The 19,100-nt window shown below is 40.0% G+C and overlaps 1 protein-coding gene across 4 annotated transcripts in view; it reads right to left on the bottom strand.

The window, feature by feature from the left end:
• rbbp8 (retinoblastoma binding protein 8) overlaps positions 1-19,100 on the bottom strand; it is a 141,359-nt gene that overhangs the window by 11,561 nt on the left and 110,698 nt on the right. For 3 of the 4 annotated variants that reach the window (XM_072251297.1, XM_072251213.1, XM_072251388.1), the window contains exons 10-16: positions 18,337-18,449; positions 14,128-14,221; positions 13,459-14,019; positions 9,188-9,308; positions 7,448-7,536; positions 6,303-6,405; positions 3,786-3,896 (exon numbers count right to left, since the gene is read on the bottom strand). In XM_072251297.1, the coding sequence (XP_072107398.1) occupies positions 3,786-3,896; positions 6,303-6,405; positions 7,448-7,536; positions 9,188-9,308; positions 13,459-14,019; positions 14,128-14,221; positions 18,337-18,449 (1,192 nt within the window). The remainder of the gene's footprint in view (positions 1-3,785; positions 3,897-6,302; positions 6,406-7,447; positions 7,537-9,187; positions 9,309-13,458; positions 14,020-14,127; positions 14,222-18,336; positions 18,450-19,100) is intronic. The other variant, XM_072251472.1, reaches the window with a different exon arrangement.

Consider the following 19,100-nt stretch of genomic DNA (forward strand, 5'->3'; position numbering starts at 1 on the left):
ATTAAGACCGTAAAACACAGGAAAGAAATTAGGCAATTCGGCCCATTGGGCCTGCTCTGCCATACCTTCATGGCTGATTTATTATCCCTCTCAATCCCATTCTCCTGGCTTCTCCCTGCAACCTTTGACACCCTGACTAACCAAAAACCTATCAACCCACACCTTAAATAAACTCGGTGACTTGGCCTCCACAGCTGGCTGTTGCAATGAATTCCACAGCTTCACTATATCCGGCTAAAGAAATTCCTCCTCATCTCTATTCTAAACGTATGTCCCTCTATTCTGAGGCTGTGTCCTCTGGTTTTAGACGCACGGATGATAGGAAACATCTTCCACCCATCCACTCAATACAATTTTAATACTCGATAGGTTTCAGTAAGATCCTCCTTCATTCTAAGCTACAGCAAGCAGAAGTCCAGAGCCATCATACGCCCCTTGTATGTTAACCCTTTCATTTCTGGGATCATTCAAGTGAACTTCCTCTGGACTTTCTCCAATGGCAGCACATCCTTTCGTAGATAAGGGGCTCAAAAGTGCTCACAATACTCCTAGTGCAATCTGAACCAATGCCTTATGAAGCCTCAGCATTACATCCTTTCTCTTGTATTCCAGTCTTATTGAAATGAATGCTAACATTGCATTTGTCTTCCTTACCATTGACTCAACCTGCAACCTAATCCTGCACAAGGACTCCCAAGTCCCTCTGCACCTCTGATTTTTGAATATTCTCCTTGTTTAGAAAATAGTCTACATCTTTATTTGTTTTACCAAGTGTATGACTATACTCTTCCTTATACTAATTTCCATCAGCACCCTCTTTGCCCATTCTCCTAATCTGTCTAATTCCTTCTGCAGATTCACTGCTTCCTCAACACTAGCTGCTCCTCCACCTATCATCCAATCGTCCGCAAACTTGGCCATAATCAATTCTGTCATCTGAATCTTTGACATCAAATGTGAAAAGAAGCAGTACTAACACCGACCCCTGTGGAACACCACCAGTTACTGGCAGCCAATCAGAAAAGGCCCCCTTTATTTCCACACTTTGTCTCCTTCTACTTATGCCAGTATCTTTCCTGTAATTCCATGGGCTCTTATCTTGTTAAGCAGCCTCATGCGGGGCACCTTGTCAAAGGCCTTCTGAAAATCCATGTAAACAACATCCACTGACTCTTCTTTGTCTATCCTGCCTACTGTTGCTCAAAGAATTCCAACAGATTTGTCAGGCAAGATTTCCCCTCAAGTAAATCATGCTGACTTTGGCCTATTTTATCATGTGCCTCCAAGTATCCTGAAACCTCATCCTTAATAATGGACTCCATCATCTTCCCAACCACTGAAGTCAAGCTAACTGTCTATAATTTCCCAACTTCTGCCTCCCTCCCTTCTGAAAGAGTGGAGAGACATTTGCAATTTTCCAGTCATTTAAGAACCATTCCAGAATCTAGTGATCCTCAAAAGACATTAGTAATGCCTCTACAATCTCTTTAGCTACCTTTCAGAAACAGAAAACCTACAGCACAATACAGGCCCTTCGGCCCACAAAGCTGTGCCGAACATGTCCTTACCTTAGAACTACCCATAACCTTCTATTTTTCTAAGCTCCATGTATCCATCCAGGAGTCTCTATCATTTCCACCTCCACCACCATCGACGGCAGCCCATTCCACGCAATCACCACTCTCTGTGTACAAAACTTACCCCTGACATCTCTATACCTACTTCCAAGCACCTTAAAACTATGCCCTCTCATGCTAGCCATTTCAGCCCTGGGAAAAAGCTTCTGACTATCCACACGAACCCTGGATGTAATCCATCTTGTCCAGGTGACTTATCTAACTTCAGATCTTTCAGCTTCCCAAGCACCTTCTCCTTAGTAATAGCAATTACACTCACTTCTGCCTCCTGACCATCTCACACTTCTGGCATACTGCTAGTATCTTCAGTGAAGACTTATGCAAAATACTGATCAAGTTCAGCCACCACTCTTTTGTCCCCCTTTACTACTGCTCCAATGTCATTTTCCAGCGGTCTGATATCCACTCTTGCCTCTCTTTTACTCTTTATATTTTTGAGAAAACTTTGGATATCCTATTTTATCTCATTGGCTAGCTTAACTTCATATTTCATGTTTTCTCCCTTTATGGCTTTTTTAGTTGCTTTCTCTTGTTTTTGAAAAGGTTCCCTAATTTCCCACTAATTCTTGCTATATCTTATGCCCTCTCTTTTGTTTTTATGCTGGCTTTGTCTTCCTTTGTCAGCCATAATTGCTTCCCTTCCCTTTAGAATATTTCTTCATTTTTGGGATGTATCTATCCTGCACCTTCCAATTACCCCTCAGAAACTCCAGCCATTGATGTTCTGCTGACATCCTTGTCAGTGCCCTCTTCCAATCAACATTAGCCAGCTCCTCTCTCATGCCTCTGTAATTCCCTTTACTCCACTATAATAGTAATACATCTGACTTCATCTTCTCTCTCAAGCTGCAGGATGAATTCTGTCATATTATGATCACTGTCTCCTAAGGGATTCTTTACCTTAAGCTTCTTAATCAAATCTGGTTCATTACAGAACACCCAATTCAGAATTGCCCCTCCCGAGTGGGCTCAAACATGAACTGCTCTAAAAAGCCATCTCATAAGCATTCTACAAATTCCTTCTCTTGGGATCAAGCACCAACCTGATATTTCCAATCTACCTGCATAGTGAAATACCCCATCATTATCATAACATTGCCCTCTTACATGCCTTTTCTATCCCCTGTTGTAAATTGTACCCCACATCCTGGCTATTTGTTGGAGTCCTGGATATAACTCCCTTCAGGGTATCTTTACCCTTGCAGTTTCTTAACTCTACCCACAAGGATTCTACACCTTCCAATCTTATGTCACCTCTTTTTAAGGATTTGATTTCAGTTTTTACCAACAAAGCCCACCCCACCCTTTCTGCCTACCTGACTGTCCTTTTGATATAATCAGTAACCTTGGATGTTAAACTCCCAACTAGGATCTTTCAGCCACAACTCAGTGATGCCCACAATATCGTACCTGCCAATCTGTAATTGTGCTACAAGATCATCTACCTTATTCTGTATACTGCATGCATTCAAATATAACACCTTCATTGCTGTATTGATCACTTTTTTTGATTTTGGCCCTCTGTTACACATCAACTCATCCCATTGACTGCAATTTTGCCCTATCATCTGCCTGTTATTCCTCACTGTCTCACTGCACCCTGCATCTACTTGTATACCAACAGCTCCATCCCTCATTACTATCATTCTGGTTCCTAACTCCCTGCTAAATTAGGTTAAATCCTCCCTAAGAGCTCTAACAAATCTACCGTCAAGGATCTTAGTCTTGCTAGGGTTCAGGTGTAACCTTTTTGTACAGGTGATGCCTTCCCAGAAGAGATCCAATGATGGAGAAACCTGAAACCCCTGCCCCCTGCGCCACTTCGTCAACCACGCATTCATCTGCCAAATAATCCTTTTCTTATCCTCACTGACACATGGCACAGGCCGCAGTCCAGAGATTACCACCCTGGAGGTCCTGCTTCTCAGCTTTTTACCTAACTCTCTGTATTCTCTCTTCAGAGAAAATACATTCTGGCTAACTTTAGCCTCTTTCTAGCCCAGGAAGTCAGTTCTATCACCACTTCTTGAGCTAAGAATTAAGCAAATATTTGTAATAAAAATTGGCACTTCCTGGTCAGCTCTAATACATGCTGAACAAACATACTAAATCACTATAACAAAACATTTCATCTTTATTAAGGATTACCATCTTCATGTTCTTTCTGGGGACATTTTTCTTGAGGATATGATTCATATTCTCCATAAGCAGTGCGGTCAAACATTTCAGAGAGGCTGTCAGTCAAGGGGTGTCTCCCTGCTTGAGCCAAAAAAGAAAGTTGGGAATAAAAACTCTTACAGTGATCTAGAGTCAAAGTTAAAGGTGTATCACCGATTCAAACAAAAATATTTAAAATAATACAGCAAAACTGCTCAGCACACCACTGCCATGTTGATGGAATGAGGACTGGCTCACAAAGCAGCAACGGACAACCAATCACAGCTAGCAACTGTTGTGCTAACTTAATAACAAAAAATTGGATTGAACCAGAAATGTCCATTTACATCCATCAAGACAATGTAAAATCATGGACCGTCTTCCCCAACTACCTAATCCTTTTTAAAAATTCAGTCCGGTGTAAAAAAAAACCTCATCATCTTGCAATTCATTATAAATTTGGTTTTATCCTTCATTAGTTTTTATGCTGCTTTTGCACCTAGTTACATTTCAACTACGCATTAGGTTTTTTTTTCTTCCCATTATTCTTCAGCTTATATCTCTGACCTCACAGGTCAGGGATACACTTTATTTATTCCTTTGAAGACCTTAATGACCTCTAAAGTTAATTTAGAATTGCCCTTTAAAAAACACTTCCTGTCTTTATTTTTATCTGTCCAGTGGATTACCTGTCATCTCCTATACCCACTCCATATTCCAAATAGGATACTGGGGTCCATAAATTGGAGCAAGCACTGTTTGTTACATCCTGTGACTTGAGCTCAATTCCATGATCGTTCAGTGAAGGTTTTGCCTGGCATTTTCAGAGGGCCATGTTATGACAAGTGTCGTGAATAATTTCCTCCTTTATGTTCTTTCTTACAGCACTCAAATCTATTTAATTTCATCTGTAAAGGGGAGGTGGTACGTTCTCCCCGTGACCAGATGGGTTTCCTCCGGGTGCTCTGGTTTCCTCCTACAGTCCAAAGACGTACTGGTTAGTAGGTTAGTTGGTCATTGCATATTGTCCTATGATCAGATGAGGATTAAATAGGTGGGTTCCTGGGCTCATTGGGCCGGAAAGGCTTGTTCCACGCTGCAACTCATTTTGCACTCCACTCTCAGCCTTCTCCACTTTGAATTTCGCAATAATAAACAAAATACCTCAATTTTGGTCCAATTTCCAAATCAATACCAAAATCTCAAAAACACTCCATCAATTTTCATAAATTTTCTGCAATGTACAATTCTTTCCATATTTTGTACAATTGCTAAACTTTTGATGTTTTCTGCAAATAATAAAAATAAATGGAAACAGTGACCATGAACTTATACTTGCAGTAAGTATCCAGTTAGTTGCCACTGGTCACATTGAGACTGTTCTGTTTACAATTATTCTTTGTATTCAAATGTATCCAGCTAGTTACAAAAAAAATAGCTTTGTAATTAATGTGCAATAGGTAAACCCTGCAAGTATACTTGATCACAGATCTTACTTCAGTGGGCAAATCGGTGATATTTCCTGAATTATATTGAGAGAAAGTGCACTTTCACTCCAAAGGCTGGAACAGTGTTTCCTAAAATAGCTGTTGAGAGAAGTTCAACAGCACATTTTAAAAATGAAAATCAACATGATTACAGCACTAAGCAGGGGGGAATAAAACCATAATAAGAGTACCCAATCTGAGTCAAGAGGAAGGACATTCTGAAGGGGTGAAATGGATTTTTTTAAACTCATGTTCTTAACTTTGTGTTGATATAAATCCAAATCTCTCCATCCATGTAAAAGTAGCCACATTTCTCTGCCAATACTTCAGCCTGCTTTGCTGCAGCTGGTCCAGGTTAAGAATTATTACCTATTACCATTGTGTAATTGGTACAACGCTCCTGGTGCTCCCAGCAACTACGTGTTTAGGAAAATATTTTTCATTATTGTTGCAATTTCCTCATACATCTTATACTGCCTCCTCAACTACAAAAAAAAACTAATGATGTTGTATAAACCTTTAAAAATATATTTCTTTGAAAGTGAAATGTGAACTTTAAGTTTCAAGATGATGAATTTCACATTAATTCTTAGCATTGCTCATATAAAACATAGAACGGTACAGCATTGTACAGGCCCTTCAGCCGACAATGTTGTGCTGGCCTTTCAAACTCCTAAGATAAGTCAAACCCTTTCCTTTCCTCCTACATAGCCCTACATTTTTCCAACACCCATGACCTAAGAGATTCTTAAATGTTCCTAATGTACCTGCTTTACCACCACCCTAATAGAGTGTTCCACTCTGCACAAGAAACACTTCCACCATGTGTAAAAAAATTTACCTCTGATACCACCCCCCCCCCCCCATACTTACCTCCAATCACCTTAAAGTTATGCCCCCCAGTATTAGCTATTTCCACCCTGGGAAAAAACCTCCAGTTATCCACTATCTATGCCTCATGCACTAAAGTTAGCCTTGAATAAATCAAAAGAATAATTCATTACCTTTCGTAATTACTCACCAGTGGTCAAGTCTGTTCTTGTTTTTTTGGCTTTCAATAATATGCTTTCACTCACGAAAGTGCAATCCATATCTGGTGTATCTGTCCATAGTTGTCTGTTGGGCTGTCAGAATATTAAACCAATTCCTTCAATAATTACAACTCAAGAATTTCAATATAAATAATTGAAAAGTGCTGCAACTGTCTTACTACTTGTCTAAGAAAATAAAGCTAGTTGTTGTACTCCCTTTGCTAACTTTCTTATGACTACAAACAGTACAGACAAGTTTATTGTTTTCTGGAAAACAAACTGTTCCCATGGATGAAGATCCCATTTGGACAAATTGATAAACCATCTGTAAATTCTCCTGGCCAACTGTGTAACTGAGTAATGTTGGGGAGTACAGGATCTGAAGTGGCAGGTCTGCAGAACATCTGTAGACAGAGAAACAGAGTTAATGTTTCAAGTGGATGACCTTCCCACAGACCACCAACCATTTGAAACATTAAGTTTATCTCCCCACAGATACCGAATGACCCACTGATTATTTCTAGGTTTTGCTTATATTATATTGCCATTGTTAGTAGTCATTTTTAGATTTCTGTTCATAAATAAAATGTTGTGATTTTGAAATCACTGAAAAATGTCATAAAAATAAAATAGATAAAATTTTACAACTACTTAAAAAGCTATCCACCAACTTCTTTGCTTCAATACTGTCCATTACTTCCAGTTCTATCCTTCTCCAGTGCTGCTCAGTGACACAAACGACAAGCTCCTGTACTCTTGCACACTGGGACCTGTACTTCCCTCACTTTGCCGTCCCTCCCAACCACTCCCCGTTGAGAAGGTTGTGTACTTGGCAGACATAGTTAATTAGCTGTGGTCTGGAAGCAGCTGATTCCTATGCCTTATTAGATATGAATAGTGTGTTATTCATGCAATCAAAAATAAGCAGTATGAAAATCTACCAAAATCCTTCTCTACCTGGGAAACATTTGAGAAAGTAAAAGGTTAGGAGATTCTGGGGAGAGAACAAGGCTGTGGGCTGAGTCTTGGTTTGCTCCAGTAAAGAGCTAACCATCTCTCTCTATGCTGTCAAGTTCCATGGTTCAAAATAAGAACGAGAAAGTAACCTAAAATAATAATTAAAATGATAGCTTACCTTCAATTCCAGTTCTAAAGTATCCATCTTACAATCGGAGAGGTCTACTTCTGGATCTATGCTCCACTGAATGTTTTCAGATTTTCTCGCTGAAAATTATCAACAGGCGCAAAATTTCAGTCATCTACCAATCATAGTTAAATGCAGATGAGAACACAGGACACCAGATTACTTGGTGCTGGGGCAGCAGGCTGAGGGTAGCAGACTCATTCGTAAGGCCAGTGATGTTGTGGGGATGGAACTGGACTCTCTCACGGTAGTGTCTGAAAAGAGGATGCTGTCCAAGTTGCATGCCATCTTGGACAATGTCTCCCATCCACTACATAATGTACTGGTTGGGCACAGGAGTACATTCAGCCAGAGACTCATTCCACCAAGATGCAACACTGAGCGTCATAGGAAGTCATTCCTGCCTGTGACCATCAAACTTTACAACTCCTCCCTTGGAGGGTCAGACACCCTGAGCCAATAGGCTGGCCCTGGACTTATTTCCTGGCATAATTTATATATTACTATTTAACTATTTATGGTTTTATTACTATTTAATTATTTATGGTGCAACTGTAACGAAAACCAATTTCCCCCTGGGATCAATAAGGTATGACTATGACTATGGTATTGCAGCAAACACAGGAATAAGACTATGGGTAAGGTGAAGAATATATTGCCCTGGTAGAAATAAAGTTGGGTGTAAAAAAAAGTACCTGCATGTTGTGGCAGATGCAGTAAAAGGGGAAAAACATGGGAGGCACAGGGACAGCATTAAAGAAACAGGCACCAAGACTCAAGCAACCATTTGACACCATTTTTTAAAGTCTACAACCAAAAAGTAGATAAAAGCAGCACGCACAAAGACCACAAAGTTTCCCTCCAAGATCCACATCATCCTGATGCAAAAACATATTATTTAGTCAAAATTTTAGGACTCCCTACCAAAACTCAGTGGAAACCACTTTGCTACAGGGACTCCAAATTACTTCAGAATGTGCCCTTCTGGTATTCACTGCTGATCTTGCTCATGTTCTATGTTTAGCACTCTTTCCTCTCTCATCTACTTTAGTTTCTCCTTCGGTATAACAAAGATATTCTCTTCAATGAGCAACATTACAAATGTTAGAACATAGAACATAGAATAATACAGCACAGTACAGGCCCTTTGGCCCACAATGTTGTGCCGACCCTCAAACCCTGCCTCCCATATAAGCCCCCACCTTAGATTCCTCCATATACCTGTCTAGCAGTCTCTTAAACTTCACTAGTGTATCTGCCTCCACCACTGACTCAGGCAGTGCATTCCACGCACCAACCACTCTCTGAGTAAAAAACCTTCCTCTAATATCCCCCTTGAACTTCCCACCCCTTACCTTAAAGCCATGTCCTCTTGTATTGAGCAGTGGTGCCCTGGGGAAGAGGCGCTGGCTATCCACTCTATCTATTCCTCTTATTATCTTGTACACCTCTATCATGTCTCCTCTCATCCTCCTTCTCTCCTAAGAGTAAAGCCCTAGCTCCCTTAATCTCTGATCATAATGCATACTCTCTAAACCAGGCAGCATCCTGATAAATCTCCTCTGTACCCTTTCCAATGCTGTTATTATGTTATACTGTTATTCCTCTATAAAGGAGCACTTAACTCATGCATGTATACAGTTGGTATGAAATCCAGTAGCTCTCAAAATTTTAAGTTACATTAAAGGAATAATGACTTCCAGTTCAATTACAAGGGGAAAACTAACCTACCAGTTTTGTCATCATTTATATACAGTGTAACAGTCGCACAGGGATTTGGCTGAAGCACCGAAGTAGACTCCTTGGATGTAGTTTTTGAATTTTTCCTTTTTAAAATTTTGACTTCAAAATCCTGAGAATACGAAATTGTTTCAAGAAAATGAATAACCGAAGGCAAATAATTACAAACATAAATATTCATTGCATGGTAGAATGGTCTTATAATCAAATAGTAATATAAATGAAGTGCCTGTTCCTGTGTTGTACTTCTCTACATATTTAATGAGAAAGCGTCTTCAGCCTCCTTCATTTATTCATTACGTGCCGTGTCATATGACGTGGGTGATCATGGTCTTGACTATGATTGTCTTGGCAAAGTTTTCTACAGAAATGGTTTGCCATTGCCTTCTACTGGGAAAAATCCTTACAAGATGGATGCCCCCAGCCATTATCAATACTCTTCACTGACACCTACTTATCAATGGTTGCACAAGTAGGACTATCCTACTTGTTCATAGGACCATCCGCCACCTGCTCCCATGGCTTCACTTGACCCCGATCGGAGAACTAAGCAGGTACTATACCTCACCAAAATATAACCTGCAGGCTAGCGAAGGGAAAGAGTACCTTACACCTCCTTTGATAGAGACATATCTCCACCCCACCACCAACTCAGCCTCCTATGTGAAGGGTGATTGATAAGTTTGTGGCCTAAGGTAGGAGTCAATTTTTGAAACCTAGCTCATTTATTTTTCAACATAGTTCCCTCCTGCATGTACACACTTAGTCCAGTGGTCGTGGAGCATACGGATCTTGGACCTCCAGAAAATGTCCACAGCAGGGGTGATTGATAAGTTCGTTGCCTAAGGTAGAAAGAGATGAGTTATACAGCTCTTGTTACATGCACATGCAGTTCAACTCTTTGGGTGATTATGCGGAAAGTTGAAGTTAATAACTCATCGGGGTAATTGATAAGTTCATGGCCTAGGGTAGAATGAGATGAGTTATTAACTTCAATCTTAGTGCGGACTATTATCTAAATGGGGAGAAGGTTCAAACATCAGAGGTGCAGAGGGACGTAGGAGTCCACGTGCAAGACCCCCAGAAAGTTAATTTACAGGTCGAGTCTGTGGTAAAGAAAGCAATTGCAATGTTTGCACTTATTTCAGGGGGAATAGAATATAAAAGCAAGGAGATAATGCTGAGCCTTTATAAGACACTAGTCAGGCCACACTTGGAGTATTGTCAACAATTTTAGGCCCTATGTCTCAAAAAGGATGTGTTGTCATTGGAGAGAGTCCAGAGGAGGTTCACGAGGATGATTCCAGGAATGAAGGGGTTAACATGATATGGCGAGAAGGCAGGTGTATGGGGTTGAGTGGAATCCGGGATCAGCTGTGGTGGAAAGTCGGAGCAGACTCGATGGGCTAAATGGCCTAATTCTGCTCCTATGCCTTATGGTCTAACATGTCATATAACTGCCCTTTCCAACTTCCAAACCCTTTCCACTATAGACCTAGATGCCATTTCTTTGTTAACTGCCTGCTGTACCTGCCTGGTAGTATTTTTTAAAAATTCTTCAACCCTTTTTTCTCTTCCATTCCCAATTTTGATAAAGGATCTTTTTAAAACTTTCATTTCAGGTTCAAATAGCTGACAGAAAAAGTTTTGGAGGCTTACAATTTGGACTGATGGCATAGAACTGCTCCAATAAAACACAATTTCTTGCCCAGAGCCAAGTAGCCTCCCCAGCTACAACTTCAGACAAGACCATAGGTATAAAACTTTAATATGCTGTTAGATTTCCAAGATCAAACAGTAACCAAAACTCTTTGACCTGCTCTACACCTGAAACAAATAATGTTCAAGCAACCTTCACTAACCACTGATATTTTTTGATATATGCTCCTGTATATTTCCCTCCCTTGCCAAAACTCCAACTCATGTTTTTAATCATGCCAGAACTGGCTTTCAATTACTTTCTTGCTACTATTTTTACTTTGGTAACAGACTGTAAGCTATCTGTAACAGTGTAATATCTGCACTTCTTCTTAATCCCATTAACCCTACTGGGCATAGGCCATTGACAGCAGTTTGCCAGAGTCCTCTGTCCTGGGCCAAAGGTTAACTGGCCTTTGGCTTCTGCTTTCACCACACGACTTCATACGTCTCCAAGGCGAAGATCCTTCCTCTCCCAGGAATGAGGTCTTTGGAGCTTCTGTTGCTCTGGGTTTTTATGGGCTGGCATTGCTAGCCCAATGCCCAACCCTCCTTTCACAGCCAGGCTTGGGACCATCCATAGTGGAGTTCTATTTTTCTATTAATTCAGTCTAAGGGATAGGGCTACACCCACCCCCAATTCAGTCTCTCAAATTCCTGTAGTCTTTCCCACCCCTTTTAATCCCAAATTCGCTGATCACCATGTTTTTTCTGCTTTACCCTGTCACTGACCTGCCTTTCTTGTTCTCCAGTACTTAGGTTTCATTCTCAGTACCACATCCTCTTGATAATGTCTTTGTACCTCCACGCTTACCTTCAAAGAATTCCCAAACCCTCTCTCCTCCCACATGTGCTGGCACTGCCTCCACTGCGCCTGAAACCTATAGCTTTGGGCCCACCCTTTAAATTGAAAACAAACTAGCTGGCATTAAGGGAAGTACTCTGATTTGGAATAAGATGGTAAAGAGGGGCACTCCCTGCCTTCTCAGGTGAAATAAAAGATTCCATGATTCTAATGGTATTTGCCTGGACTCTTGCCTACTATTTTTAATTCTACCTCTATCAGACTGTCCTGTGTATGCCTCCAGCTATACTGTAAAATGTATTTCATTAGGTGTTAAGGTAAACATGTTATTACTAGTTTTGTATTAAACTTGCAGACACTCTACTGCCTCACTAAAGCTTACCAGGCAAACCTTTGTCAGTACTGTGAACATTATACCCTGCAAGAGATCCTGTGGGAGTACTCAGAAGAAGAGCAATGATCGTTTTATTACTATTGCATTATTGATATTATTGTTTGTGTATAAATTGGCTGGCATGTTTCCTTTTACAAAACTTCAAAATACTTCTTTGATTTTTAGGCACAAAACATGCAAACAATAGTTTATGAAATCATGAAATTATAAATTAAATTTCTAAAAGTGGCCAGATGCCATGATTTAAATGTATATTCTATTCATACGATTAATATTTGTTCAAACTTGCACAGAAATTCAGGACTAAGCTTCCCAGTGTCACATCTTGTCCTATCTATGGGGCCTTTGAATTAATGTTTTCTTTTCTCCCCACTCTCAAGTGTGTTTTCCTGGAGCTTCCACTCTTCCAGCTGGGATGGGGAAAGAGTAAAATAGAAGCAAGTTATTTTTACTGCCACTCTGCAACACCAACCTGGCACAGAATATACCCTGCGAGCTCACCGGTTCCATGTCTCCCTCCAGCTAGAACTCAAGAGAGTCAAAGAACAAGTTCTGCATTTACATTGATTGCATTTTTAAACTCCCAATATGCTGCAGAGGTTGAGATCTTTAATGTACAAAACATTCATTAAAGAGTCTTTAACAGGGGAATTGAATCTTTTTCAACACACACAAATTGCTGGAGGAACTCAGCAGGTCAGGCAGCATCCATGGAAACAAATAAATAGTTGATGGTTTTGGCCAAGACCCTTCTCTTGTGTATCTTGCCCCTTTCTTGTATCTTTTTGCACCGTTTGGAAATTGCAGAGAATTGTGAACACAGCTCAGTTTATCGTGAAAACCAGCCTCTCCGCCACCGACTGTGTCCATACACCTCTTTGCTTCAGAAGACCTCTCCCACTCTAGACATTCTCTCTTCACCCCCATTCCAATGGGCAAAAGATTAAAAAAAAACTTGAAAGTACACATCCTTAGATTCAAATCAGCTTCTACCCTGCTGTCGTAAGACTCTTAAAATAGGTGTATGTAAAAGATGAACTCTTGACCTCACAATCTACTTCACTGTGGATCCTTCCACCTTATTGTCTACTAGCTCTATACTTCTCTATAACTGAAACACTATACTCTTCTGTATTCTGCTATTGTTTTTATGTTTTAAATGATCTGTACAACTAAGTTTTTCCACTGTAGCTCAGCACATGTGACACTAATAAACCAATTCCAATGATCATGCTCCATCCCTTTGGCAGAATAGGCTCAAGGGTGAGTAACTAATTAAATGAGCATGATTTTCATATTAATCTCTTATCCTGCATTGAGAAGGTACAACACATTCCCAGAGGGGTTACCTAACATTAAACATACCTTCGAGTCACTAAAGCCTTGTTCATTCTGAGTAGAGTTACCAGGTTTTCTGTTATCAGACAAATCTCCACCTCCTCCGTTTTTCACAATTTTCTCTTTAGTATCCTGAAATCTATCAGAATGTGATGCCTCAAAGGTTTCTTGTAGATAAGCAGCACCACCTTGAGAATCCTTGGTTAATCCATTGCAGGCTCTTCTGAGATTGATGGCCTTTAAATTTATTTTTAGGGATTCTGGCAGAGAAACTTTAATTGATTTATTATCCACTGCATCTTTTCCATAACTTCTATCTTCCAATCGGCCACTAGAAACATGATCAGATAAGTCCAAAGGCTTGTCAACATTATCGTCCAGAGAAACACCTGTTGATGGAAGATTTTCTTTATTAAATGAAGGCTTTTCACAATTAGTGGCAGAATCATCCTCATCTTCCATTTTTTTCCTTTTTGCCACCCTGGTGCATGGGGGTGGGTAGGCAGCATCAGTCTTAATTTCAATGAGCTTTTTTGTCATTTTTGGTCCACCCAGTTTGGATTGCTCAAGGAATGGATTGATTTTTGCCTTGGGATCAAAGAGGAAAATAAGAGCTATCTTTAGGTTTTGTACATAAGCAGGTTAAAGCAATTCTGACTTGTGAATGAAAATTTTATGATTAAGCAATCTACTTACTTCAAAATCAGAGGAACCTTTGGCAGAACCTCCAAATACAGGAGAACGAACCCAGCTCCGAGACTTTTCATCTGCTTCTGATGCACGAGAAACTCTATAAGAAAATTTAAGAAGGTCCTCCTATCAGTGACTTTCTTCTTTAGCCCTTTACTTTTGTCACTTATCACCTCCCAGCTTCTCATTTCAGTCCACAACCCCCAGCACCTCCCATCCACCCACCTTTCCCCTCACCTGGCTGCACCTATCAACCGCCGGCTTGTAATCCTTAACCTTCTTATTCAGGCTTCTTACTCCTTCCTTTCTAGTCTTGATGAAGGGTCACAGGCTGAAACATTGACTGTTAATTCCCCTCCATAGATGCTTCCTGACCTGTTGAGTTCCTTCAGCATTTTGTGGGCATTGCTCTCAACAGAAAATTCAGTATTAAAAGCATCCTCTGCATTTGAAGGACATTGCTTTTCAGTTTTATGTTAACTGTGTTGTTGGAGCAACAACACACCTGCCACATGTATACCGGTAAGTATATTTTGGAATAACATCTAATTCTCAGTTTCTGTAATTGACATTCCCCAATCAGTTCATTGCCTTGCCTCAAGTGAGTGCTGTAGAGATCAGAGATCTCCCAAACCAGTCACTATTATTAATCCCTCCTGTTTCCCTAACCATTTTAACTTCAAAATTTAGTGTTCTTTATGCAAATGTGTTGAAATATTGTACCAATTTTCCTCTCTACCTGCTGTCAATCTGGGAGTGGTATCCACAGGCCAAAAGTCGATTTATTTTTACTTTTCACCTCACTTCCCCTGTTGTCAAGCTTTAGTACACAAGAAAAATCCACTTTATTTGCTCTGAGCAACTCCAGACCCCATGCAAAAATTAACTTCTCCAAATTCACCCATTTAAAAGCTTCAAAGTTATGGCATCAACTAGGTCTGCTGGCTCAACTCTTGTGAAAACTTAACATCTGTACTTTCAGTTCCCATTACAAAAATTGATGGGAAAAGAAACCTTTCCTACTCTTGTCTAGAACTAAACAAAGCTCAAAAGCTACTTAAAAAAATTCTTACTTTCTTCTGCTGCTGAACTGTATAACTCAGACAATGCTCCCCTTGACCCTGTGGCAAATTCTGGCCTCACTCACTTACACTGACTACTGCTCCTGCAGCAATCTTTCCTGTAGTTGGACCTCAAGATAAAGATTCAAGATTGTTTAATGTCATTTCCAGGACTCAAGCGTAAAGAACAAAATTGTTACTCCAAATTCAATGCAGCACAAAAAAATACACAATAAAAATAACACAATGAATACAAATACAAAAGATAGCTTATATACAGTACATACAGTAAATTATCTGCTCATAAAGTGACACTAGGTACACCTATATTTACACCTTCTTTCCACCATCTCTTTCTTATTCTAGCTTTACCAGCAACAGTTACTTTTGTATTTCTACACCTGTTTACTAATTCACTGGTATCACCCCATACTTGCTATTGTATTATGTTCACTTAATCCATTAATTCTAGTCTCCACATCTTAACTTTGTTCACTGGTTCTCATTTTTACATTAGTGTACTGACAGTAAATCATTGTTATATACATTTATTGGTATACTGATATGCCCACCATCCTGATAATGATTTAAAAATTACTGATTTTTTTTTAAAAGTAATTGAGAGGCATGTGATCCTATAATAACTTACTGATTTATTAAATCTATGGCCCATACATCTTTAGAAGCATAGAGATACTAATGTCTGCTATTCTATTCAACTGACTGACTCATATGGATCTGTACAATTGCATTATTATACCCAGTGCCTGCTTAATTATTTTAAAATTTAACAATGGCCTTTTGCTCTGAGCATGTTGTCACATGGAAATAATTGAATAGGATAATGTTCAGCAAAACAAAAAGCACAGTGTTTAAAGTTAAATTCTTAAATTAATTATATTAAGATTTAATTTTTAGGTTATAGCGGTTGTTCCTGCTTTTCACTGTTTAGGGCGCTGTATCACCCTGTTAGGAACATCAATGCAAAATATTCAAAATTGTCCAGGCTTTGGACAAAGACAGCAACGCACTAATAAAAAAACATTGTAAAGTAGACATGTTTCTGCTTACTAATAGCTTCTGACCACTGGTATGGACCCCTATTTGTAATGTGAAATTGGAAAAATTGAAGTACTCTTAAATAACTAAGCTCAAAACACAAATTAGTACAGTGGATTCCCGTTAATTGGGACAGCCGCTTATTTGGGACAACTAATAATGTACTCTCTTTTCTAGTCCTGATGAAGGGTCTCAGTCTGAAATGTTGACTGTTTATTCATTTCCATAGATGCTGGCTGACCTGCTGAGTTCCTCCAGCATCTCTTGAGTTTTTAAATAGCATTACTAGTGTGCGTTTGTGTTCAAAAAGCAGCTATTTTTGTCACCGACAGTTGGCGAGAAATAAGCAGCAAGACAATTCAGAAATGTTTTGCTCACTGCAGTTTCAAGCATTCAGACTTGGAGATGCCAGAAACGGCCAGGAGTGAAAAGCAAGTTAGAAACTATGAGGAATTTGAAGTTATCGACAATCATCTTGGTCCCCACCAGACACTCAGCCCTCACCTCTAGCTCCAAGTAACTGTTTGCATGCAACAGTGGCCACACACTGGTATATTGCTTCGGCAGGTGGGCTAAACCAGGTGAGGGTAGCCGGCGGATCTTATACCCTGGTGGGATAGGGACATGCCTGTTCTAGCATACCAAGTCTGGTCAGATGAGATCCAATATCCAGGAAGGCGTTTCTGCAAAGCCATGTGGAGAGTGAAGGGTATGGTGAGGCAGAGTAGCCATGGTCATCCACTGCAACCAAGGAGGACCCAAGTGGTTACGTTTACTCGTACCACTGGACCTGGACTTCTGAGGTTGGGAGAGTAGAACTTGCCCAATACAACAGCTTTTCAACTTTAAAAACTCTCCTGCACAGGTTTCCTGTCATTGGTGAATACGACAGATAACCACCAGGAGTATTGGTAGTGTTCTAACTTGTTCTGTCTTTCACTTAAGTACATAATTTGTTATTCAGTTAAACGATAGCTTGTCTTTTTTACACCTTTTTAACTATTTCCATGAAACCGGCTAATTGGGCCAAACTAGCCCCAACGTGCCCTAATTAACTGGAATCCATTGTATTCCAATTTGAAATCTGAACAAAGGTACTTTTTAAACCATAGAAACTACAGCACAGAAACAGGCCTTTTGGCCCTTCTTGGCTGTGCCAAACCATTTTCTGCCTAGTCCTACTGACCTGCACACGGACCATATCCCTCCATACACCTCCCATCCATGTACCTGTCCAATTTATTCTTAAATGTTAAAAAAGAACCCGCATTTACCACCTTGTCTGGCAGCTCATTCCATACTCCCACCACTCTCTGTGTGAAGAAGCCCCCCCTAATGTTCCCTATAAACTTTTCCCCCCTCACCCTTAACTCATGTCCTCTGGTTTTTTTCTCCCCTTGCCTCAGTGGAAAAAGCCTGCTTGCATTCACTCTATCTATACCCATCATAATTTTATATACCTCTATCAAATCTCCCCTCATTCTTCTACGCTCTAGGGAATAAAGTCCGAACCTATTCAACCTTTCTCTGTAACTCAGTTTCTCAAGTCCCGGCAACAACCTTGTAAACGTTCTCCGCACTCTTTCAACCTTATTTATATCCTTCCTGTAAATTTGGTGACCAAAACTGAACACAATACTCCAGATTCGGCCTCACCAATGCCTTATACAACCTCATCATAACATTCCAGCTCTTATACTCAATACTTCGATTAATAAAGGCCAATGTACCAAAAGCTCTCTTTACGACCCTATCTACCTGTGATGCCACTTTTAGGGAATTTTGTATCTGTATTCCCAGATCCCTCTGTTCTGTACCACAAACTCCTGCTATTCTCTAATTAGTTACTTGACACAAATATTCATGATATCATTCTAAAATTGAGAATACTGTTAAATGGTCTTCAACCTAAAACATGAAAATCACATTTCTCTTAACCACAGATGCTGCATGACCTGCTGAGTATTTCAAGCATTGTAAAATTGTATTTCACTAGGAGGGTACAATCTTATGTAATTATATAGCAATTTAGAGATTTACCACTCAAAATTCCGAGAAAAATAACACTCCAAGTTAATATTAAAATGCATCATACCCAGAGCCACAGTCATTTAAATGGTCAGAATTTGCCTGATTCCCATCCTTTTCCAGTGGAATTTTTGTGGTCTTGGGAAAGTCCCGACATGAATTCAGAAGACTCTGCGAGTCCTTTAACAGAGAACAACAAGGGTTATCTAACCAATCCTAGTTTAAATAAGATCATACAAAAGTCATTAAATATTTTTAAATATCCACAGACCATCGGTTTTCTGAATAGAACTAAACTATTTTTCTTTGTAGTGTTCCACAATAACTGATATCATGGCTTTAGCATTTTTGATAAAAACATAAAATGGTGGAGGATTACAAATACCTGGGGATACGTATTGACAATAAACTGGACTGGTCAAAGAACACTGAGGCTGTCTACAAGAAGGATCAGAGCCATCTCTATTTTCTGAGGAGACTGAGTCCTTTAACATCTGCCGGACGATGCTGAGGATGTTCTCGAGTCTGTGGTGGCCAGTGCGATCATGTTTGCTGTTGTGTGCTGGGGCAGCAGGCTGAGGGTGGCAGACACCATCAGAATCAACAAACTTATTCGTAAGGCCAGTGATGTTGTGGGGATGGACTCTCTCACGGCGGTGTCTGAAAAGAGGATGCTGTCTAAGTTGCATGCCATCTTGGTCAATGTCTCCCATCCACTACATAATGTACTGGGTGGGCACAGGAGTACATTCAGCCAGAGACTCATTCCTCCAAGATGCAGCACAGAGCGTCATAGGAAGACATTCCTGCCTGTGGCCATCAAACTTTACA

This window comes from Mobula birostris, chromosome 1, assembly GCF_030028105.1.
Source record: "Mobula birostris isolate sMobBir1 chromosome 1, sMobBir1.hap1, whole genome shotgun sequence".
NCBI classification, from domain to species: domain Eukaryota; kingdom Metazoa; phylum Chordata; class Chondrichthyes; order Myliobatiformes; family Myliobatidae; genus Mobula; species Mobula birostris.